We start from the raw sequence: 24,715 nt of genomic DNA on the forward strand, positions 1-24,715 counted from the left end.
GCTACCAACAGACCTGTCTGTTCAGTATTAATTATAGGGAAATTACTCAGTTATCAGACATTTATGACTGAAGTATAGATCTGCGAGCACAGGATATGTTTAACTGATTGATTCCTTTCAGGAAATCATCTGCCCCATTTACACATTTGGTAAGTATCTAATAAGAGTTTATCAGAAATGCCTCTGGTGATAGATTTCAGCAGTATTTGATATTTGATGCCACTTTACCCTTCACATTCCCTTTCCATCCTGACGTTTAAAAACCATTCATTTCACCTGATCTGACACAAAGTATTTAATTTGGAACATTAACGAGAAGTTTGATTTTGCTTTTGCCAGAGACGCTGTTTGATATGCTGAACGTTTCCAGGTGGAATCTATCCGAGTGGATAAAGTTGAGACTTAGATCAGTCATGGTCCATCTGAAAAATGGCACACACACTCAACAGGTTGATTGGTCTATTCCTGTTTCTGAAATAACTCCATAGAGGCTGGTATCCCATCACCAAGTCACCCTTTATTTACACATGGACAGTTTTTGACACTGAGCGCTAGATCTTAGAGTGAGCAGAACCACATCTCTCGCGTTTCCTGCAACTGATCCCTCACACACCCTCCCTGCAATAACTACAAAGACAGAATTCCCCTCGTCCTCACGTATCACCTCACCAACCTCCGGATCCAACGCATCATCCTCCGCCACTTCCGTCACCTGCAGTCTGACCCCACTACCAAGGACATTTTCCCCTCCCCACTCTTATCTGCCTTCCAGAGGGACCACTCTCTCCATGACTCCCTTGTCCGCACCACACTCCCCACTAGCTCCACCCCTAGCACATTTCCCTGCAACTGCAGGAAGTGCTACACCTGCCACTACACCTCCATCCCAGGCCCGTAGAAAACCTTCCACATTTAACGGATGTTCATCTGCACATCTGCTAATGTGGTATATTGTTTCCGCTGCCCCGATGTGGCTTCCCCTATATCGGGCAAACCAAGCGGAGGCTTGGAGACCGCTTTCCGGAGCACCTACGCTCGGTTTGTGACAAGCAACAACACCTCCAAGTCACGAGCCACTTCAACTCCCCCTCCCACTGCTTGGACGGCACCTCCATCCTGGGCCTCCTCCAGTGCCACAATGATGCCACCCAAAGGCTAGAGGAACAGCATCTCGTATTCCTCCTGGGAACCCTGCAGCCCAAATGGTCTCAATGTGGACTTCACAAGCTTCAAAATCTTCCCACCCCCAACCTCACCCCGAGACCAGCCCAGCTCATCCCTGCCTCCTTGACTTGTCCATCTTCCGTCCAACCTACCCACCCCTCCCTCCCAACTGACCAACTCCATACCTACACTCACCCTTACTGGCTCCATCCCCGCCTCCTTGATGTGCCCATCTTCTCTCCACCTATCTGCTCCTCTATCCACATTCCATCATTGCCTACTCCTCTCTCTATTTATTTCGGAGTTTCCTTCCCCTCCCCCATTTCTGAGGAAGGGTCCAGACCCGAAACGTCAGTTCTCCTGCTCCTCTGATGCTGCCTGGCCTGCTGTGTTCATCCAGCTCTACACCTTGTTATCTCAGACTCCAGCATCGGCAATTCTTACTATCTCTGTTTATATCTGTCAGTCAGGGCTCCTGATTGAACCAGGTTAACATCCTCAATCAGGGAACTCATATTCTATGAAGTCCACCCGGCTGACCTCATTACAACCACTAGTTTCCCCTCCCCGCTGAGTCTGAGAACATAGGCCCTTTTTTTTGTAGCTCTTCCTGGGGCGTTTTAGCACCAGGTCAGGTTTCTTCAACTCTGCCTTTGATACGAGTGACATGTGACGCACAACTGCTCATCGCTTACACCCGGAGCATCTCAGAATAATGTTCATTCTCTTCTTCAGGCAGCAAAGGCATCAAGGCAGCGATATCAGCGTGTCTATCTCAGATTCCAAGGTATTTTCAACATTTGATGGACAGGGAGAATCCATAGGTTCTGAAACAGTTGGAAAGGCAGTGGAGGAGCCAGGCACATTTAGCTCCCATACTATTTGCGAATTTGCAGCTTACGTCTGATCCACAAATGGTCCAGGGCCGTCATGCCCAGCCAAACTTTATATGTCACTCAGCCTGACTTCACGTCGACCATCCCTCTTACTCATGCAAGGCCATTCCCATGGTTCCTGTACCAAACTTTGTCTCCTGAAGAAAAATGCCTCTTGTCACTTAGCAGAGCCTTGCGTCCAGCAGTGACGTTCCTGATGCTGTTTTACCCTTGGTGAGGTCCAGGAAGATCAGATTTAATCTCAGTCTTCTCCCCATTAGTAACTCTGCTGGAGCTCTCCCTGTAGTTGCTTGAGAGGTGGTCCTCTCAAATAGGTACTGGGATAGCATGGTATCTAGTGAAACTGTAGGCTGTTTCTTTAAGCCTGCCTTCAAAGTTTGGACTGCTCTGTTTGTCAGACCATTACATATTTGTTGGTATGGAACTCTCCTTGCATGTCAAATACTACTCGGCTTTAGGAAAGGCTGAAATTCCCTGCGTGTAAACTTTGGCCTGTTATTTGTGGCTAACACTTTCAGGAATCCGTGTTTGATGAATGAACTCTTTGCACGTCTGGCCACTTTAGGTGGGCACCTACAATGACTAAGAAAATTGAGCCCATGAAAGGACCAATATAGTTGACGTGTAACCAATTCCAGGGTTTATCTGGCCCTTCTCACGAATGTGGGGGAATGGCTGGCAGTATTTTTTTGCCCTTGTTGGCACTCTGGGCATTGCCCCACCAACGTGGTTATGTCTACATCCAACCCTAGACCCTACATCCCTACATCCACCAGACATAACTTCTCACCAACATTTTCAGTTTGGAAACACATGGGTGACCCTGGTGGGATTCAGCCTGCATCCAGCAGAGATGGGATAATCTTGCTTGGCACAATCTCTCTTGCTCCCCCTAATAATACACCAGCGTCTACTGTGATCTAGTCTCTCTGGGTCCAATAAAAGATTTCAGTTCTGGTTGTGAGGGCCTTTGGTTTCTCCCATCACCACCAACTGTTTCAGTTTTGCAAGGACTGATCTTTGTGCATCCAAAGTCTGATATTCTCAGCTGAGACTGGAAGTGTGTTCAGAAAATTTAAAACCATTACAGATTCTTCCAGGGGCAATGCCATTGGTGGTGTAGCCACCAACACGAGGTGGTTCAGTGCATCTGCATTTGCTTCTTGGACTCTCGGACAGTGTTCCAACTTGCACTCAGTATTAGAGCCCACCACTGAATTCGGACTGAGGTTATGGGTGGCACTGCCTTGTCCTCTTTAAGTAGACCTAGCAGGGGTTTGTGGGCTGTAGTTGTTGCAATTTTACATCCGTAAAGGTACTGGTAGAATTTCCTGACTGCAAATACGACCACCAAAGCTTCCTTCTCTATCTGGGTGTATTTACTGCCTGCACTAGCTAAAATCCTGGATGCATACATGATTGGGCATTCTTCTTCATGGGGCCACATATGACCTAATACTTCCCCAATGCTATACAGGGAGGCATTGCATGTCAATACCAGATCTCACTTGGGATTGTAGTGTACCAACATTTCAGAGGATGATAGCTGTTCCTTCACTTCCCCGAAAGCAATGGCTTGGTTATGTGAGCATTTCCAAGTCTGACCCTTTTTGAAGTGTTGATGTGAAGGTGCCAGGCTGGAGGCCAGGCTATGCATGAGCTTTCTGTAATAATTCACCAGTCCAAGGAAATCTCTGGTACAGAAGTGGAAACCGGGACACTTCTGATTGCCCTCGCTTTATCTTCTAACAGGTGTGGTGCAGCCTTGTCATCTCTGTCACCCAAACGGGTCACTTGGGGTGCCTGGAACATACATTCTTCCTTTATAAGACATACACATGCCTAGGAGAAACATCTAAGGACTACGTCCAAGTTCTCCTTATTGGTCTTCCTGGTTATTAACAAGTTATTTAGATAAATGGTGACCTGGGGTAGTCCAGGTAAAATGTTTCCCAATGTTTACTGAAAAAATGGACAGCCTTGAGACTTATATTGAGACAAATTAGGCTGAAGCAACTTGTTTCATAAAGTGCCTCAAATGACAAATTCCCAAAGGCACTTCACAGGAGCATAAACCTACCAAAATACAAATTTTAACTACACATTGAGGACTGCCTTTTAAAGTAAAGGTTGAATTATAAAGATAGATTCCAGAGATTAGACTTGTATTTTCTCGAGGTTTTTCATTCGATTAAAAGTATTGATACTGCTGACACGACAAAATCATTTTCTCTGGTGAGGGAGTTCAGAACAAATAGCAGAATCTTCAAATTAAACTCTGGATCATTAAGGAAGGCACCTGACACAAAGAATGGTGGGTGTCTACAACTCCTTCTTTCAAACTCTCTTGAAGCTGGGGATCAGTAGAATGCTTCAAATGGGAGTGGATAGATTTTCGTTAGGCAAAGCATTATAGAAATAAGTCAGGTAATGTAGTTAGGATACAGATCAGCCATAATTTGCTTAAATGGTAGAACAGACTTGCAGTGCTAAATCGGCATGCATGCTGTAACCTACCATTGTGCTTTGAAGTCTGTTTATTTACTGTGTTTTGCAGGAGGCTGAGCTTCCTTTTCATCATGCGCATTCCTTGTGTGTACTGGGCTTCCTGAGTGGAAAGTAGTTTCTGCATCTGGCGAATTGCACTTAATACCTGTTGCTTATGGGGACAACCCTGCAAAGACAGAACACGGTATAGGTTCATCATATCATTTCTGCCACATGCCCCACCTCTACGTTAAAATAAATGACCCTTTCAAAGGGCTTTGCAAGGTATGATGAACTGGCAAGCATACAATCTGGGGAGAAGCTAAAATATTCAGTGTCTGCTAATATTGAACAAAAACCATATGCTTAAAAGGAATCAAGAGGCATTTCCTTGGCATTGCTAGTAAATTAGTCATCTCATTTGGATGTTCATCAATTATGTGTCAATTAGTCATGACTTGATGGTTAACAATGTTGTTTCAGAACCTGAAGCCCAACAATTCAAGATCCATTCTGGAAACCGGAACACAAAGTGCAGGAAGAAATCAAATGTGGTTGTGAGGCATTCCTGTACAGTCTCGCATTTCTGCTGCAATATTAAACAAAGGAACCACATCCACCTTCTGTTGGATCTAAACAAACCAAGGGTACTCTCTCCAAACCATGAGGGAGTTCACAGTTTTTGACCAACTTCATGCCTCAACAAATAAAGTATGATTATCTGGGATAACAAAGTGTGGAGCTGGATGAACACAGCAGGCCAAGCAGCATCTCAGGAGCATAAAAGCTGACGTTTCGGGCCTAGACCCTTCATCAGAGAGGGGGGTGGGGAGAGGGTTCTGGAATAAATAGGGAGAGAGGGGGAGGCAGACCGAAGATGGAGAGAAGAGAAGATAGGTGGAGAGGAGAGTATAGGTGGGGGGGTAGGGAGGATGGACAGGTCAAGGAGGCGGGATGAGGTTAGTAGGTAGGAAATGGAGGTTCTGCTTGAGGTGGGAGGAGGGGATAGGTGAGAGGAAGAACAGGTTAGGGAGGCGGGGACAAGCTGGGCTGGTTTTGGGATGCAGTGGGGGAAGGGGAGATTTTGAAGCTTGTGAAGTCCACATCGATACTATTGGGCTGCAGGGTTCCCAAGTGGAATATGAGTTGCTGTTCCCTCAACCTTCAGGTGGCATCATTGTGGCACTGCAGGAGGCCCATGATGGACATGTCGTGTAAGGAATGGGAGTGAGAGTTAAAATGGTTCGCGACTGGGAGGTGCAGTTGTTTATTGCGAACCAAGTGGAGGTGTTCTGCAAAGCGGTCCCCAAGCCTCCGCTTGGCTTCCCCAATGTAGAGGAAGCCACACCGGGTACAGTGGATACAGTAGTAAGCCATTCAGCCCTTCAAACCTGCTCCACTATTCAATAAGATTTGCTGATCATCTATCTCAATGCCATATTTTCACTTCATCTCTGTGCCTTTAATATCTAGAAATGTATCTCTTTCTTGATATTCAGTGATCTGGCCACCAAATGGTAGACAGGCTCATTGTACTTTGAGTGAAAGTATGGTTCCTTATCTCAGTCCCTAAATAGCCAAGTTAGCAGATGCAGGACAAATTCAAATAACTCATATAGTTCGGGAGGAGATAAAACTGTCAGCATTGCTAATTCTGATCACCATTTAGAACTCTTACTGCAAAAGGGCCGCATGTGAAAGTGAATGGAATAGAATCATTCATGGTGGTGTGGGTAAAAATTCACGCTGTATGAGTGAGGTTGTGCATAAGACTAGGTATTTGACTAAGATATGCTGGAAAACAGCTGAGGGGTGTGAATTGCATGGTCAGATAGAGGAAAAGAAAGGAAACTTAAAAGAAACCAAGCCAAAAACTTTGCCTTGCTTTGAAGGAATGTGTATGGCTCCAGCTTAAAATCCAACTCATTTGTGAGTTGTCAAATCACCCTGTTAGCACTTACTTTCATCGCTGTTAAATATTGTAATGAGAGATGATGGGTGTCAATTATGGCACAGTTGGTAACATTCTTAGTTCTGAGTCAATGCTAAATAAACCAAATTTGACCACGGGATCAACTCTAAATAAACCAAACTCTCCACATTAATAAATTCTGTGGCTACAAGAACAGGCTGGGACATTTATAGGTTATAACCCTTATCCTGACTCCCCAAAGCATTCCCACTGTCTACAAGGTACAAGTCAAGGTGAGTACGATGCAATATGCTCCACTTTTCGGGATGAGAACAGTTCCAACAATACTCAGGAAGGATGAATCATCCAGAACAAAACAGGCCACCTTCAGTGACACCTTAACCATCACCTCAATGTTCACTTCCTTCACTACCGACTGAATACCCACCAGATATGCAATGAACATGCAATGCTTCTCCATCGTTATCTTCCAAACTCAACATCATTACCACCTAGAAGGACAAAGGTAGAAGGCACATGGGAATGTAAATTCTCCTGTTCACACACAATCCCTGTTCGGTGTGACATTACCATTCCTGCATTGTCATCAGCTCAAAACCTTAGAAGTGCCTTCCTAACAGCCGTGTGCCCAGATCTAAATCTCACAGACTGCAATGGCTCAAGAAGGTGATTCATCATCTTTCCCATGGACAAATAGTAATGGTCAATAAATCTTGCCTTGTCAGCTGCACTAATGTTCCACAAAAGAATAAAAAAAATCTCCAGGCATAGGCCAGTGATCTATCCAAGTGGATAACATCACCTCAGTGAGACAATTTTGAAATATACTTCTTGTGGTTTGTTGTTTGAGGGTTACTATGAGTCGGCCTCATTGTTACATCTTGCAGCAATCAATGGTTCCCTTTTAAAAACATAATTTGCAAGATTTGAACTACAATTACATTGACTGGTATGACAGGCTTCAGGTGTTGCATAATCCACACTTCCTACAAGATGGACTATGTGATAAATTGCATGGCATTTCAGTTAGAGCATCAAGTGGTCTTCCTATAATTGAGGCAAAGTGACAGTGACAGGGATGGCTGAGAATTCACTCAAATTGAATGCTCTGCTTCCAGACATAATCATCCAGTGTTTTACTGACACCATTTATGGTATTGGGCCCTCATGTAGCTCCAGCACTGAGTTCAGCATTTTAGAACGGATTTTCACAAATGTCTATTGTGATTGCAATGAGGTCTGCCAGGTGAACCTCATAGAATATGAGTTCCCTGATTGGGGCTGTTAATCCAATCAAGGAGCCCCGGCTGACGGATATAAACAGAAGTGTCAGATTTCCTGTTCACTCTGAGGGCTGGGTCTCAGGAACTAGACCAGTGTCAAAAACTCTCCACACGTAATTAAAGGGTGTCTTGGTGATGAGATACCAACCTCTGTGGAATTACTTCAGTGGCGATGAGAGAAAAGCATGCTTCTGAAGAAATTCATTCACAACAGTTGCATTTGAGTTGGGGTAAACATTACTGGCTTCGTGCCATTATTTGGGAAACTTGACTCATTTGATCCTGCCACTGAAGACTGGGCCCAGTCTGTGGGAAGAATGTGTTTTTTTTCCTCAGCAAGTGACAGCGAGATGGATGAAAAGTAATGAGTAATTCTCCTGACAACCTGTGGACCCGCAGACTTTTCAGTTAACGTTTCCTGAGGCACCATATTCTGTAAAACTTTGAAGAATTGATGGATTTAATTAAGGAATATTACGATCCCAAGGCTCCTCTAGTTCTGAGGCATTATTGGTTTTATGCGGCAATTCGAGAACCAAGGCAGCCTTTGTCGGGATTTTTGACTAGTTTAAGATGACTGGCAGAGGGATGTGACTTTGGTTTAACGCTTAATGAGCTCCTGAAAGGATGTTTGGTTTTGGGATTATTAACGTAACCATATTTACGCACCTAATAGCTGAAGCCTGACTGAACTTCAAACAGGCACGTGGGCTTTATCATTGGAAAATGTGGAAAGTAGAGCATGTGAGTTATAGAATATTCTGATGGAAATGGACACCTTCACCAGTCTGACTGAGCTCGGGGAACACCACTTGAGTAAAGGCAATTGCAGAGCCTCACTCAGGACATATGCTGAACAGAGGGACTCTCAGTCAATCCACAGTGAAGCCCCAAAACAAAACCAAACCTCAGCCAAACATTTAAAATTTTCTTCAGGATCTGGGCTGGGGCAAGTCATTTCAGTTCCTGCTGTATGTGGACTTAAGACAGCAAAAGAGTCACGCTAGACCCAAATTGAGTAAGTGAACTCATGGGCCAGAATCCAGGAGAGTACACACTCTGGAAAGTCCACCGACACCTGGTTTGGAACAGTTAAATTGCGCAGCAATATCCAAATAAGAACCGATTAAAATAAACATCTGGATAAATGGTCACCGAGTTCTAATGAAGGTCAATACTGGCGCGACCATTTCACTGATCACAGAACCAGTCTTGAAGAAAATTCACTCTGGACTCTAATCCTTAAATTTTCTCGGCTAGACTAAGAACCTTTACAGCAAATCCTTTACAGATTAAGGGTACAAGGTCGGTTCCAATCTCTTATGAGAAGCAGCTGGTTCAGTTACCATTGATTGTGGTAAAGGGCTCGGGCCTAAGCTTGATGGAGCGAAAGATTCACCTCGATTGGCTCAATATTTATCAATTAGAAAATGGCTGCCTGCGTAAAGTCCGAATTAAATGCCCAGATATTTTTCAGGAAGGTTTAGGGACTACCAAAAGGACCCAGGCCACCTTGCATGCTTGACCCGGGAGCAATGCCACGATTTTTCAAAGCCTGCCCTATGTCACACACCTTACAGGTAAAATTGGGAGGTTGGAGAGTGAAGGAATCCTCAAACTGGTCCAGTTTGTGGGATGAGCAGCACCGGACGTACTGATTATGAAGCCCGACTGGTTGGTTCGCCTTTGTGGGGATTTTAAACAAACAGTAAACCAATTTTTGGAGAAATACTCAATCTTTCGTATGGAGGATTTATATGCAAAGCTGACAAGGGTGCCTGTCCTTCATGAAGCTGGATATAAACCATGCATACATGTGATTGCAGCTAGGTGCAGATTCCTAGGAGTATGCTACAATTAATATCTATAAGGGCTTGTACCACAATATGACACTGCCATCTGGGGAACAGTCAGCCTGTGCAACTTTTCAGTGGACAACAGAGAACATTTTAGTAAGTATAAGCCAGGTTGCTGTCTTTCTAGATGACATATTAATCACAGAGAAGGTCAATAAGGAGCACTTAGAGAACTTGAACATACTCCTTAGATGTTTCTCCTTAGTGGATGTGCATCTTAGAAGGGAAAAATGTGTGTTCCAGGTACCCCAAGTGAACTGCTTTGGCTAAAGAGTCAACGAGAGCAAGTTACACCCGTTAGAAGATAATGTGACAGCAAACAAAGGTGCCCCGGCACTTAGGTGTTTCCTCAGGTTGCTGAATTATTATAGAAATTTCATACATAACCTAGACTTTGCACCAGCTCTTTAAAAAGGGGCAGCCTTGCAAGTGGTCATGTGGCTAAGTCATAGCCATCCGGAAAGTGAAGAAACAGCTGTCATCCCCTCTCAGGTGTTGGCACACTATGATCTCAAATGAAATCTGGTATTGACATGTGATGCTTCCCTGTATGACATTGGGGTAGTATTAGCTCATGTGTGGACCAATGGAGATGAATGCCCAATAGTGTATGCATCCAGTATTTTGGTTAATGCAGTGCGTAAATATGCCCAGATAGAGAAGGAAGGTTTGACGATCATATTTAGAGTCAGGGAGTTCCTCCAATACCTTTACTGATGTAAATTTGTAATAATAACGGACCGCAAACCCTTCTAGGTCTACTTAAAGAGGACAAGGCCTGTCACCCATAGCTTCATGCCAAAGTCAGCAGTCTGCTCGAGTACTAAATGTGTAGATTTACAAGTTGTAACACCGTCCGGGAGGCCATATAGCAAATGCGGATGCATTGAGCTGCCTCCCACTGACGGATACACCACCGATGGTGCTGCCACTGGGAGAATCCGTAATGGTTTTAAATTTTCTGGACACACTTCCCATCACAGCTGAGAATGTTAGATTTTGGGCAATGAAGATGAAGTTCCGACAAAACTGAAACAGCTGGTGGTGTTGAGGAATCCAAAGGGCCATCACAACCAGAACTGAAATGTTTTTGGGCCCAGACAGACCAGATCACAGTAGAGGATGGCATATTATGAAGAGCAAAAGTGATTGTCCTGAGCAAAGGTCACCACCAGATACTGGCTGAGGTCGACCAGGGTCATCCAGGGGTGTCTAAAATGAAGATGTTGGCGAGACATGATATGATGTGGCCAGGATTGGATTCCGAGATAGCTGCATTGGCGGGCACTGCTCAGCGTGCTGACAAGGACAAAAATTATCACTAGCAACTCCCCCCACATTTGTGGGATTGGCTGGATAAACCCTGGACTTAGTTATACATCGATGATGCAGGTCCATTCGTGGGCCCAGTGTTCTTAGTCAGTGTGGATGCCCACTCAAAATGGGCGGACATGCATCGAGTTCATTCGTCAAAGACCGGTATGACTTTAGAAAAACTGTAGACATCTTCTGAAATATACGGTCTCCCAAAAGTATTGGCCATTGTTTACTTGCAGGGAATTTGGGAGTATTTCCTAAAGTTGAATGGTATGGGCCGAATAAAGACAGCTCCATACAATCCATCATCCAAATTTGAAGCTGGCTTAAAGGAGCAGCCTACAACTTCACAAGATACCAGACAGTCCTGGTTCTTATTTGATTATAGGACCACCCCTCATGCAACGATAGGGATAGCTCCAGCTGAGCTGCTAATGGGCGGAAGATTCTGCGCCGGGTTAAATCCGACCTTTCTGGTCCTGGGGGAAAGGGTGAAATGGCAACAGGAATGTCACTACCAGACACAAAACTCTGCTAAGCAAGAGGGACAATTTAATTCGGCAGATGAAGTATGTTATAGGAACCACCTGCATGGGTAAGACGCATGGTTGCCATGAAGTCAAGACGAATGACGTATAAAGTTACGGTAGGTATGGCAAACTTCAACAATCATGTGGACCACATGAAGCTCTCTATTAGTGTGGGAGCAAAACATACCTGGCTCCTTGATAGCCTTTCTGACTGCTCCAGAACCCATAGGTTCTCCCTCCCTGACACATGTTGAAGATACCTCAGAATCTGAGATGGACACGATGGAAGTCACTGCCTCGATGCCTTTGTCGCCCGAAGTGGAGGATGAATTTCTTCCCAGATGCTTGGGGCACAAGAGCCAATCTACTGCATGTTACAAGCTACCTGCTGGAGGCAGAGCTGGAGGAACCTGGCCTGGTGCTAAAACTCCTCAGGAGGAGCAACAAAAAAAAACCCGGCCCACATCTCTGGACTCAGAAGGAGAGGTGTATAGTGATTGTAACGAGGTCAGCCAGACTGTCCTCATAAATAGGAGTTCCCTGTCTGGGGCTGTTAATCCGGTCCAATCAGGGAGCCCTGGCTGACAGATACAAACAGAAGTGTCAGCTGTTCTGTTCACTCTGACAGCTGGCTCTGAGGGAGCTGGATCAGTGTCAAGAACTCTCCATGTGTAAATAAATGGCGCAGTGGTGTACGGCTACCAGCCTCTGTGGAGTTATTTTTCAGCATACATCATTTTTGTTTTAGACTTCAACATATTTAGCACCTTTCACACCTTGTTTGCACTCAATAAAGTACTACAGTATTGTCACTGCCGCGGTCAAGAAAATGCAATAATCAATTTGCACACAGCATAACTGTCTTAAACATTAATGTGGAAATAACCACATAATTTGGATTAGCAACAGCAAAGCTCTGAAGCAAATCCTTAAGAGAAGTCGCATCGGACTGCAAGTATCAATTTTGTTTCTTTTTCTGCAGATGTTGCCACACCTTTTGTGTTTTTAATTTGTCTAGTGGTATTAGTGGAAGGATAATTATTGACCGAATCCCCAGAAATAACTCTCCAGGTCTTTCACAAAATAGTACAATGAGTTCCCTGAGAGATAGTAGGAACTGCTCATGCTGGAGTCTGAGATAACAAGGTGTGGAGCTGGATGAACACAGCAGGCCACGCAGCATCAGAGGAGCAGGAAAGCTGACGTTTCGGGTCTGGACCCTTCTTCAGAAATGAGTTCTCTGATGTCCATCTCAGATGGATGGAGGGTTTAATGCATGATTCAAAGGACAGAACCTCCCTTAGTACTATAGCAGGAGCACCAGTCTAGTTCCCACAAACTTCTAACTCAAGCAGGAATGCTGGGAAATTTTTGTTCCATCCAACACCCGAGCAAATTGGAATCACAAAGAATTGTGTCCTCATCCACATTTTGAAAACAACCCGCTGACATTATACAGCTACACAAATACGCAGGCACATTGGTAAAGGTAATCAGGCCCAGATAACTAATAACCCAAATAAAGTGTTCACCATCTCCTTCATTTATGGCAACTTTCACACAGATGACATGATGACAATCGAAGCTCCTTAACCATCTAGAGAGGTAAGAAGGACATTTCTTATGTAACCTGAACTCACTGCAGGTCAGTCACAAGAAAAGAGAAAGAATCAAATGAGCTTCCAAATGACTGTTTGCACTGAGGTATCTCCTTAAGAAAGGCAGACTAAACACAGGAATGGAATGCTCGGAAGAAAGATTGAGCTAACAACCTCTGCTTTGGCTAACTGAAAAAGACGTAATTAGAAATATTGAACCCTTGTCTCCCTGATGCTTCATGTTGAAGAGTGAACAGACAATCTGACATTCATAGTCATGCCTTGATTGTAATAAATAAGTGAATTGTTTGATTTCCTGTACAAAATAGTGCTGTGGTTGCAAAGCTAACTATTTTTGCTGAAAGCTTAGACAGAATCTGTTTAGGTTTTCTATGGTTCACTTAGAGAACCCATCCCTGAAAGAATGAACTGTTGCACAATACAGGCAGACCATATCAGACCAGTACATAAATTCCCAGATCATGTTTGAGATTTTACAGAAAAGAAAGAATTCCATTTATAAAGCACCAGCCATGGCAACAGGACATTCCAAAGGTTTTTATTTTAATCAACAAAATGCTTTAGAAGTACAGTCATGGTTTTAATTTCATAAACATGCCAGAGAATTTGTGCACGGCAAGCTTCAGAAGTAGCAATACAATAATAATCATTACATCTTTGTTAATGATATTGAGGGCTAAATATTGGTTAGGCCATCAGGGAGAACTGCTCTTATTCCAAATGTCCAATATCAAATAGTCCAATAATCTTCCAAAGGAGCCTGGAAAAGTGATGGGCATTATTTTGCATAATAAAGGGTATATGTGGGAAAGAGGAGAAAGGAGGAACAAGTGGAACAGATGAGAAAGGTATCCAGGGGAAAAGGCAAAGGCAGTGCTAATTGTAGCACAGAGGAAGCATTAATCAGGTAAATAGAGGTCAGATGGTCTAAAGTTGTTGACTTCAATTGATGAGTCCAGAAAGCTGCTTAACTCTAAAGCAAGAACCATTTAGCCAGCTTGTATCAGGCTTCTCTGGAACATGGCAACAGGTCGAGGACAGAGAAGAGGTCGCGGAGAGAAAGACAATGTGTCGAAATGGCAATGATCAATTGGGGTCATCTTAGCAGACATGTTCCACAAAGCAATCACTCATTCTGCCTTTGGTATCATCAGTGTAGAGGAGACTGTATCGTGACCAGTGGATAGCGTGGACTAGAGTGAGAGTACACCAAGTCACCTGGAAGATGCATTTTGGACAATGACTAAAAGGGAAATTGTATGCTTTCTGTGATTGCATGGGAAGGTGTCATGCCAGAGATAGCGAAGAGGTGCTGGGCAGGACAGAGGAATGGACCAGGGTATTGCTGAGTGAACAATGAATGAGGAATATGACAGGTGAGGGGAAGGTGTGCTTGCTGGGGATATCTTACAGGATATGAAACAAATGATGAACAATGATCCGTACAATGTGGAGAGACTGGTGGGATGGGAAGTGAGGATAAGGGGAACTCTGTCATTGTTCTGGTAGGAGGAAAGGCGGGAAATGAGTTGGACACAGCCAAGGGCCTGTTATCCGTGATGGGAGCTGAAGGTACATCAGAATCACCCTCGTGAATGGTAGCATCACCTGACGTGATAGAGACAAGAGAACCTAGGAGAATGGAATGAAGCCCCTACAGTGAATAAGGTGTGAGGAAGTGTTGTCAGGATAAGAGTGGGAGGCAGTAGGTTTGTAGTGGATTCCTATGTACAGCCTACTACTAGAAATAGAAACTGAATTCAAGGAAGGGAAGAGATGTACTAGATGAAGGTGAGAGCATGATGAAAATTGGAAAAAAAATTGATGTTTATCCAAAATTATTTTAATATTCCAAATGACACCACTTCTCAACTAGGTAACACTTTCTCAAACTTGCATGAGAGTATCACCCTAGATATTGTTTCCAGGCCTCTAGAGAGGGACTTGAACTGTTAATTAATGAAAGTGTCACCAACTGAGCTGTAGCTGATGGGTATCAGTGAAACACAAAATGATCTCATCTTAATACCCTAAAGCTGGGAACATATTTCAAACTGCATGGAGTTGAACATAGAAGCCTATGCAACAGGAACTCCTCCAACGTGTACAAACATCCCCACAGCACACACAAAAAGAGGTTAGAGGATGAGATCACACCATTCACTCATTCAAATTACCCTTAGGAACTGTGACATAGCCCAATGGCAAATATAGACCTGCTAGGGCAGTCACAACTTGCCAGGGCCTAGCTAGACTTTGGCTGCACATAGGCCCTACTGGCACTCTGAAGTTTCCAGTGTTGTTATGCCACTCTAGACACAACCATACCAACGCACTCCGTGAACTAAATTCTTTATGTGTTATTTCAAGTCGGACATGAAATGAATTGCAATCTGCACATCCCACAGAGTTCCTGCAAATGAGCTAATTCCATTCTCTATAATCAAGCAGAGATGTAATTAAGCCCTGCTGCATTACTGCACGATCCCACCAATGTTATGCAAGCATTGACTCCATATTGATAAGTCTCTTATAAAATTCTGAAAAGACAGACCTTGTATTTATAAACCACATTTCATTTCACTCCATCCCTACTGGCAAGGATGCACTTCAGAAGTACTGTAGGAAATAGGGAAATCAATTGCACACAACATGTGAGAAATAAATGGCATCTTGACAGGAAAATCTATATTCCAGGTATAATTTTATTAAAAAGATATTTAAATTCAAAGGAAAGTAAATGACAGGGTCGGGGGTGGTGGTTGACAGAGTTGTCTTTCAAATCTCTCTCCGTACTTAGCACCACCGCAAAAACGGATACAGGAAGCAAAATACAGTCATTAGATTTTTTTTAGAATGACATTTAACAACTTCTGATACTGGCTTTTCATTTTAAGACAGAATTCAAAACCGCACACTGCAGCAGTGGGTTTTGAACTCCCTCGAATGTTAGCTCCTGCTGTACAATCTGGTAAAACCGAAACAGAAGCAAAACACTCCAGGTGCTGGAGATCTGAGCTACAAATGGAAAATGCTGGAGAAACTCAACAAGTTCCAGCAGCATCTGCGGAGAGGGAGAAATGGAGTTAACGTTTTGAGCCCAGTAACCCTTCTGAACTCAAATATTTCCATTAAACCACATACAAACCATTATTTTGAACTATATGATTTCAGTCTAGCAATCTCAGTTACTCGAAAAGATTGAGGAAAAGCAAGTTCTTGAGTCGAGACTCACTTTGGACGAGTCCGAGTTCTTTTGAAAGGGATTCACTTTGCTTACCCCAGTAAACCATTGAGGATAGTTTCAGCACCCATTTCAGAGATCAGAGCCTGCCCTAGGTTCCTACTTGGGGGACTGGAAATGTTCCCATATGGATGAGTTATTTTTAAGACTACTTAGCACACGCATCATATTTAATTGGTCTTCAAATGGCTGAGGAGCTAAACTTCCACTCAGACAGTTGCTTCAAGGATTGGTCAGCATGTTTTCATCAGACTGTGAAAGGTCTCATGTCCAGGACTGATGCTGGAAACATGTTTTCTCAGACAGTGTTGGCTTGCCCTGTGGCAGCCAGCTGCTATGGAAGCTTTCTTCGGAAGAGAATGAGTGAGCTTTTTTACATTAATTAAAAAGTTCAAGATTTTAACTCTATTGGGTGGTGCAGAATGTTCTATTTGGAAAGCATAAATTAAACACTCCTCTGCAATGAAAGGACGGGCATAAATAAAACCAAAGGACCTCTGTGAGTATTTTAATAAGACTCTTTCACTCACAGCATTAAATCTGGGATATCAGTGCTTTCACTTAACATTATAGAGTTATTGAGTCATACAGCAGAGAAACAGACCCTTTGGTCCAACCAGTCCATGCCAACTATAATCCCAAACTAAACTCGCCCCACTTGCCTGCTTCTTGCCCATATCCCTCCAAACAGTTGTTATTCATGTGCTTATCTAAATGTATTTTAAATGTTGTAACTCTACCCCCATCTGCCCCTTCCTCTGGAATATCATTCTACACACGAACCACTCTGTGTAAAAAAAAATTGGTGCTCATGTCTTGAAATACCCTACCGTAGGGAAAAGCCATCAGTCATTCATCATTTCTACACCCCTCATTATCTTATAAAACGTTACAAGGTCACCTCTCAACCTCCTATGCTGCAGTAAAAGAAGTTCCCCAGCCCATCTATCTTCACATTATAGCTCAAACCCTCCATCCCCAACAACATCCTGGTAAATCTCTTCTGAACCCTCTCCAGCTTATTAATATCCTTATACAACTGGGCGACCAGAACTGGACACATTTTTCCAGAAGAGACCTCACCAACGTTAATTTATTTATTAACTTAATAATTAATTTACCATTTTTACTGTTAGTATAATAAAAGAAAGAATGTGCATTTATACAGCTGCTTTAAAAGACTCAGGATGCCCTAAAAGGTTTGAGAAGGCCAACCATTCACACAGCAAGCTTCCATAAACTGCAACATGTTAATGCCCATATCATATATTTTAATAGCATTGTTTTCACTCAGTCATTCTTCAAATAGTACCATGAAATCTTGTACATCCATCTAAGAGGGCAGGCAGTCTCATCTTCAAGATGCAACAATTACATTGCAGCACATCTTCAGTCCCAAGCTGAACCACTATGCTAGATTTTGCACTCAGGTTTCAATAATTGGTAACTTTGAGTTCAAACCAATTGCTTCCAAGGAATGGGGTCAACTACTGAGCCAAGGCTTACAGCTAGTTTTTAATATAAATTTGTGTGATTATTATGTTTACATCAGGTTTCGGTCACATTGCAAAACACATAAGTGTGGACAGTGCATTGGGATGTTCTGGAGTTCTAAAGGTGCGACATTATGCAAATTCTGCATTGGTAAATGCTGCAGAATGAATTGCCAAATTGAACATGATTAGGATGAAGCTACAGTAACTGATTAGCATCAGTCATGATTTGTAAGAAAACTTATCAGATCCGATGTCACCAGAATGATTGCTTCTGGGAACATGAGACAATCAGTTAGTGGCAGATTTCTTCTGGTGGCACAAGAGTTCTGCAAAATGGCATAACTTATGCCGAAGAAGGTGTCTGAAAAAGGATCCCAGACTCAAAACGTTAACTCTGCTTTCTCTCTCTACAGATGCTGTCAGACCAGCTGAGTTTCTACTGTTTTTGGCACAACTTCGTGCTTTTCCATCTTCACCTCTACTTTTCATAGATCAATTGAACGTGTCATTAAGAAACTCAATTCTCACTCCTCTGTACCTGGGTATAATAGCCAATAACATTTTATTCCCCACCATTTCGCTTAGACATTATAAAGTGTAGCTAAAGGTTCTAGTAGTATTTTTGTTCTCCCAAAGATCATATTTCTGAGGCATTCATATCCTGAAGCATAGTCTGGCAGCAATTTTTTTTTAAAAATTCAAGGAAGTAGGCATCTCTGGCTGTATTTCTTGTCCATTCCCAATTGTCATTCAGAAGGTGATTTATGAACCACTGTCCTCAGTCTCTAGGGACACCCAGTGTGTTGTCAGGAAGAGAGCTATAAGATTTTGACCCAGCAACAGTGAAGGACGAGCAACATAGTGCCAAGGCAGAATGCTATGTCCTTGCAGTGGTGGTCTTTACATCTGCTGCCCTTATCTTTCCAGGTGGAAAAGATTTGGAGTCTGGAAATGCTGATGAAGGAGTGTTGGAGTGCTGTTGCCAAAAATCCTGAATATAATAAGATACTGTTAACACAGTAGATGAAGTTAATGTTTCATGTGGTGCCAGTCAACTGGGCTGCTTCGTCTTGGATGGTATTGAGCTTCTCGAGTGTTGTTGGAGCTGTGCTCATCCAGAAAAGTGGAAAAAAAATTCCATCACACTCCTGACTTGTAATTTGAAGATGGTGGAAAGGCTTGAGGGAGTCTGGAGGTGAGTCGCTTATCACAGAATTCCCAACCTCTCACCTTTCCTTGTGGCCATAGTATTTTTATGGCTATTCTAATTCAGCTATTGTCAACGGTAATCGTAGGACGTGGATAGCGAGGGATTCAGTAATGGTAACATAATTAATTGAAAGTCAGGATGAGATGGTTAGATTTTCTCTTGTTGGAAATAGCCACTGCCTGGCACTGTGGCATGAATACTACATACCATTTATCAACCGAAATCTACATGTTGCCCAGGTCTTGCTGGGTATTGTACCTGAGTGCTTCAATACATGAAAATTTGTGAACAGTGCTGAACGTGTTCGTCAATGACTGCATACTGCCTCTTTCCAATCTCCATGCCATTTTACAGAATGTGCCATGGGATGTATTAAAGACAGAAGTCCCAGCAACTTTTGTTTTTGATTCTTTGGACTTTAAATTGGCATGCCCTTTAACATAGGAAATAATAGTCAAAAATAAAAAAGAGACTATGGTCCATCTAGTTGGACTACTATTATCCTGTTAATTGCACAATATAATAACGGAGAGGCGGAATAATCATACTGCGTAACCTCTTTCTGTCTGTAACAGATTAGGAGATGAGGGGCAGATCTAATCCAATGACAGGAATCTTATTTTCCAGCTGCAGGCCTGTAATTTGCCTCCATTGGGAAAGACTTGTCATATTTAAGTGCCAACCAGCCACTTAATCACATTTCTCCTGCATAGTTAAAGGCACCAACATGCTTGTAAAAGTGAGCGTGACTTTAGCCTGTCCTCAGATATGCCAACTCACCCTCACCCATCCCCTTATCTGTGGAATTCCCTGCCCAGTGAAGCGGTTCGATACTCGCTGAACGTGTTTAAGGCAAGGTGTTGGCGGCATGGTCAACTTCTTTCGACATTGGATCCCCAATGCAGCCCTCCTACGAAGGGACCTTCGAACTCCCCTCAGAGGCAAAACAGGCCTTTGATGAACTCAAGCGAGCCTTGTCACAAGCTTTAGCTTTAAGACCCCTTTATGACAGACCTTTCCAGCTTTACTGCACTATTCTGGATGACTGTGCTTCCGCAGTTCTCACTCAACTACATGGAGATCGACACCATCCGGTTGCCTATTTCTCTACTAAACCTGACTCTGTTGCCTTCAGACACCCCCATTGTACTGAAATCCTTACTGCTATTTATCTCAGCTTACGGAGCGTAGAGAATCTTACCCTCCAGCAGGACATTGTTGTCTACAGCCCTCATGCAGTGATTGCCCTGTTAGGGCAACTGCAAACTCAACATTTGACTGCTGCTCGCCAAAACTGTTATGAGATTTACCTCCTCAACTACCCCTGACTGACCTTTAAATACTGCACCACTATTAATCCTGCCAATTTCCTTCACATTCCCTATCACCTTTGTCCACTCCAGATCATACGTGCTTCCTCCTCATTAATGAGGGCATCCACGTTCACCCAGACCTTTCTGATGCCCCTATCCCAGATCCTGACATCAATATGTTCCTCTCTCAACCATACAGGTAAATTGCCTCTCGGGCCATGTGATAGTTGATAGGCAATGTGATAGGCAATGGCTCCATCCAGGAATCAGCTTCTTTTGAGACTTCCTTTTCTGCCCAACAGACTGAACTTTTTGCTCTGATTCATGCCTGCATCCTCGGGGCAGGCCTTCGTGTGAACATTTACACTGATTCCCACTATGCCTTTGGGGTTGTCCATGATTTTGGTCAGCTCTGGAAGAATAGAGGACTTTTGACTTCTTCATGTACCCCCAGTTCTCATTGCCAGCACATTTCGGACCTGTTACCCGCACTCCTGCTCCCAAAATAGGTTTCTGTTATCAAGTGCGCTGCCCATACTACTGGCCAATCCCCTGTTGACATTGGTAACCATGCTGCTGATGAGGCTGCCAAAGATGCCTCTTGAGGCCATCTCATGATTGTGCCTGAAATGATGAGCCAGACTGAAAGCTCTGACAAGAGTGAGTCGACCTCTGACATGCTAATGCCAACTATTAAAGATGTTGTTAACTTACAGGGGGACGCCTCTGACTCTGAGAAGCTGCTGTGGTCCAACGTTGGCTGTTATTGTAGTCCTGTTACTAAACTCTGAACTACTCCAGCTGGTCAAATTTGTATGTCTAACGCTCTTGCCTCATGGATCATTGACTGTTTGCATAATGCTACTCATTGTGGTGCTCGCTCGACTTCTGACCTCCTCTTGGCTACCTGGTGGCACCCTTGCCTCCAGCAGATGGTCCAGAGTGTCAGTACTTGATGCCTCACCTGCCAAGAACATAACCCAGGCAAGGGTAAGCCTTGCCCGATGGGGCAGACACCCCTTCCTGAAGGGCCCTTCCAGACCCTTCAGCTTGACTTTATTGAGTTGCAAAGATGTCAACATTACAAGTATGTTCTGGTTGTTGTCGATTTTTTTTTCTAAATGGGTTGAGGCTTATGCTACTTCTAATGCTACTGCCAAGACAGTTGTAAATACTTTGCTCAAAGAAATTATTCCCCGTTTTGATATTCTCTGTTGCCTGTCCTCTGACAATAGTCCCCACTTTATTGGGGATATCAATGTTGTTCTGTACCCAGCCGTATGAGGAAATAAAGAGTAAAGCCTTAAACAGCCAGACCGATTGTGAGTGCTCATCGATTCATTGCGGAACTGACAGACCCTGCCAGGGGCCTAGGTTTTCACAAGAAGCCGCTGGTATTGCATCCACGGAAACCGAAGACTGCCATGCATCGTAGGATTGCCAGATAAAAGGCAAATACAGACAAATGGGTCTTGTGGGATTCCCTGGCTGGAGGAAGAGGGTAGAGTGAGCAGATGAAAGTATGGAATGGATGAATCTTTCAGAGATGCACCTCAGCTAGCTTTAGGGTGGGAAGGCCATCCATGAGTTTTTTCTGCCCAGGCTTAATCAGAGATTAGTTTAGGTGATGGGATCCCAACGATGAAATATCCCCTACTATAAAATTCCCCACAGGGGGAGGAAATGAAGGAATTCTGAGTGGTGGACAAGCAGAGGTTCCCAGTCACCTATTCCTCCTAAACACGCACTAGATCATTTTGCAAACTTCTGAGCATAACCCAAAATGTAATGCGATGCACAACAAGGCACTTTAACATTCAGCAAATTACTTTAGAAGGTTATAGATTAAACAATATTGATGCAATATGAAGTCTCTGTTTCCCAACAAAAGCACCACGGAAGGTGACCCTCATCCCACTCCCCACCCTGTTCCACTTTGGATGAAATATTGAACATGACCCCTTCAGGTGGATTTAAAGGAGCTACCAAATCTCATTGAAGACTTGGACTTCTCCCCGATTCCCTGACTAATCCCTCGATGAAAACACATGACCTGGGATATGTCTCTTTGCTGTTTGTGAGACTTTGCTATGTGCACATTGGTTCCTATAATAAAACAGTGACTCCACTAGTAATGTGTCTCATTGGCTGTGAATCACTTCAGAATGCCCTGAGGCGCTGAGAGATGCAGCATAAATGTAAGTTGTTCCTTTGCCTCTGCAGCTGACTACAAGCAGCCTGAATTGCTTGAGTTTATCACGGCTTCTCAGTGTCCTTTATCTCCAGCCCTCTCTTCGTGCCAAAATAAACGATGCCTGAAATTCCACATAAACACACACTCTTTAATTACTCCGTTGTGGTACAGTGCCTTCATTCTTGCGTTTGCATGCTTCGGAATGCAGCACCAGAGATTTTGAGACAAACCCATGTAGTGTAAAGGCTTGTGTATCTCCATTGGACCAAGGAAACAGGGCACAGTTGTATTACAGGTGCTGGCTCTCGAGTCTCATACCTGCTGTAAATGAGTTAGGGCCAGTGGCTAAGTATGCAATGCTCTGTCTATGCACAGTCCCATTCACCAAGAGACAGTCAAAAATTGCAGTGAACTCTTTGGAACTGCTTTAGAATACTCTGAGCCGTTGCGAGCATAGCTGGTAATGACATTATTTTGGCCAGGTGCACCTACTTCAGTGGAAACCTCATGATATAAGCAAAATGTACTTGACACGCATTTATTCCAAGGACAATTACCATCGTACAGTGAACGGGCGTAAGGTAGGCTGAATTTTCAAAACATGCGTACAGCTGGCCAGCAAAAGATTAAAGGTCGCAGTTGGGAATTCGATGTTAACACTGTACCCCCCAAATGAAGCCTTTTTAAGTAAAGGCAGAATGGACCTGTATTCCCAAGTAGCCACAACAGGGAAAAGGGCAAAACATAGAGTAAAACTAGAGATTTAATTGAAAACTGTCCAGCAGGTCCCAGAAGCCAGGTGAAGAGCTGGGAACATGTCACAAAACCTGCAGACCGACCCCAGTTTGGAGTGAGCTAGAGGTGTTCTCGGTTTAACAGTTTGGCTTAAACTTGATTCGGGTCGCTGTGGCCATTTGAGGCGGTGATGCAAAGTCGAAAATCACATTCCATCCATTTAATTAATAAATAAATAAATAATGCGCTTAAGGATAACAGGGTTTATCAGACGCATTGGCTATCTGCCAGTTTCAACTCATTTACCGGGGACATCTCTCACATTAAATCGCAATTCATTCCCTCTCCTTAATTATAAGCCGGTTTCCCCTCCTACGACACAAAACAAAATTAGCAGCAGGACCCTGATATTTTGTTGCACAATCTTGAAGTATTAATAAAATCACGTTTCTCCTGCATAGTTAAAGGGACCAATACGTTTGCAAAAGTGAGAATAACTTTCGCCTGTCTCCGGATACATCATCCCACCCTCACCCATCCCCTTACCTGGTCTGCACTCGAAGCCAGTTCCAAAATGCACAGCATCATCCAACCTGAAACTCCAAGAATCATCCTGAAACTGACAAGAAATGTGACCCAGTCTCGATTCCAGCCGTTTCCAACACTTGCGTAGAATGTTCCCAATAAAATCGTACTTCTGTTTCAGCAAAAAATGTTTTTTTTTCCAAACTCGGGGTCGACCTTTTGGAGTTGAATTTTGGATTTGATATTTATCGTGCGTGCGTGTTTTTTAGAAACCCCAAGGATTAGATGCTGTGAGCTTGATTGACATTTGTAAACTTTTTTTTGTTCGTTTGGGTGTGGAGTAGGTGGAGTGAAATGGAAAGAGGAGTTAGGTCGGGATATGCACTTTGGCTGCCGTTTTAAATAGGGAATCTACGCTATGATTATGGGAATGGTGCCAAATCGCTGTAGGAATTCCCGCTCCAAGTTATGAATTTTCAATTATTCAGACACGTTCTTTTTTAAAACCACAAGAGTACCATCATCCCTTGTCTCAAATATCAAACACTCTTCAACTTTCAATATTCAAATGTTTTTATTATACGCCATTCCCTGAGAGGATAAATCTTCAGAAAGAAAATATATAAAGTTTTTTTTCTGAAAAATGAAACGTTACAATTTGACAAAAAATTGCAGCAATCCTGTTTAGAGGATCTGAACCCACATTCGGGGAATACAATTTTCTCTCCTTCGACTAGAAGCACCACTCAATAATCAGTTAACTAGCAGCTCCTGGTTGGAGCAAAATTACTGCAGATGCTGGAATCTGCACTGAAAAAAAATGCTGGAACTCACAGAGGGTTAGGCAGCATCCATGGAGAGAGGGGCAAGTTAACGTTTGGAGTCTAGATGGCTCTTCATCCGAACTCAGCTC

At 43.5% G+C, this 24,715-nt stretch overlaps 1 protein-coding gene across 1 annotated transcript in view; it reads right to left on the minus strand.

The window, feature by feature from the left end:
- LOC125455761 (fibulin-7-like) overlaps nucleotides 1-24,133 on the minus strand; it is a 46,738-nt gene extending 22,605 nt beyond the window's left edge. Inside the window, exons 1-2 of the mRNA XM_048538174.2 lie at nucleotides 23,824-24,133; nucleotides 4,578-4,734 (exon numbers count right to left, since the gene is read on the minus strand). Coding sequence (XP_048394131.1) covers nucleotides 4,578-4,734; nucleotides 23,824-23,889 — 223 coding nt within the window. The 5' untranslated portion in view covers nucleotides 23,890-24,133. The remainder of the gene's footprint in view (nucleotides 1-4,577; nucleotides 4,735-23,823) is intronic.
- Between the last annotated feature and the right edge of the window lie 582 nt (nucleotides 24,134-24,715).

This window comes from Stegostoma tigrinum, chromosome 10 (assembly GCF_030684315.1).
Source record: "Stegostoma tigrinum isolate sSteTig4 chromosome 10, sSteTig4.hap1, whole genome shotgun sequence".
Taxonomy (NCBI): domain Eukaryota; kingdom Metazoa; phylum Chordata; class Chondrichthyes; order Orectolobiformes; family Stegostomatidae; genus Stegostoma; species Stegostoma tigrinum.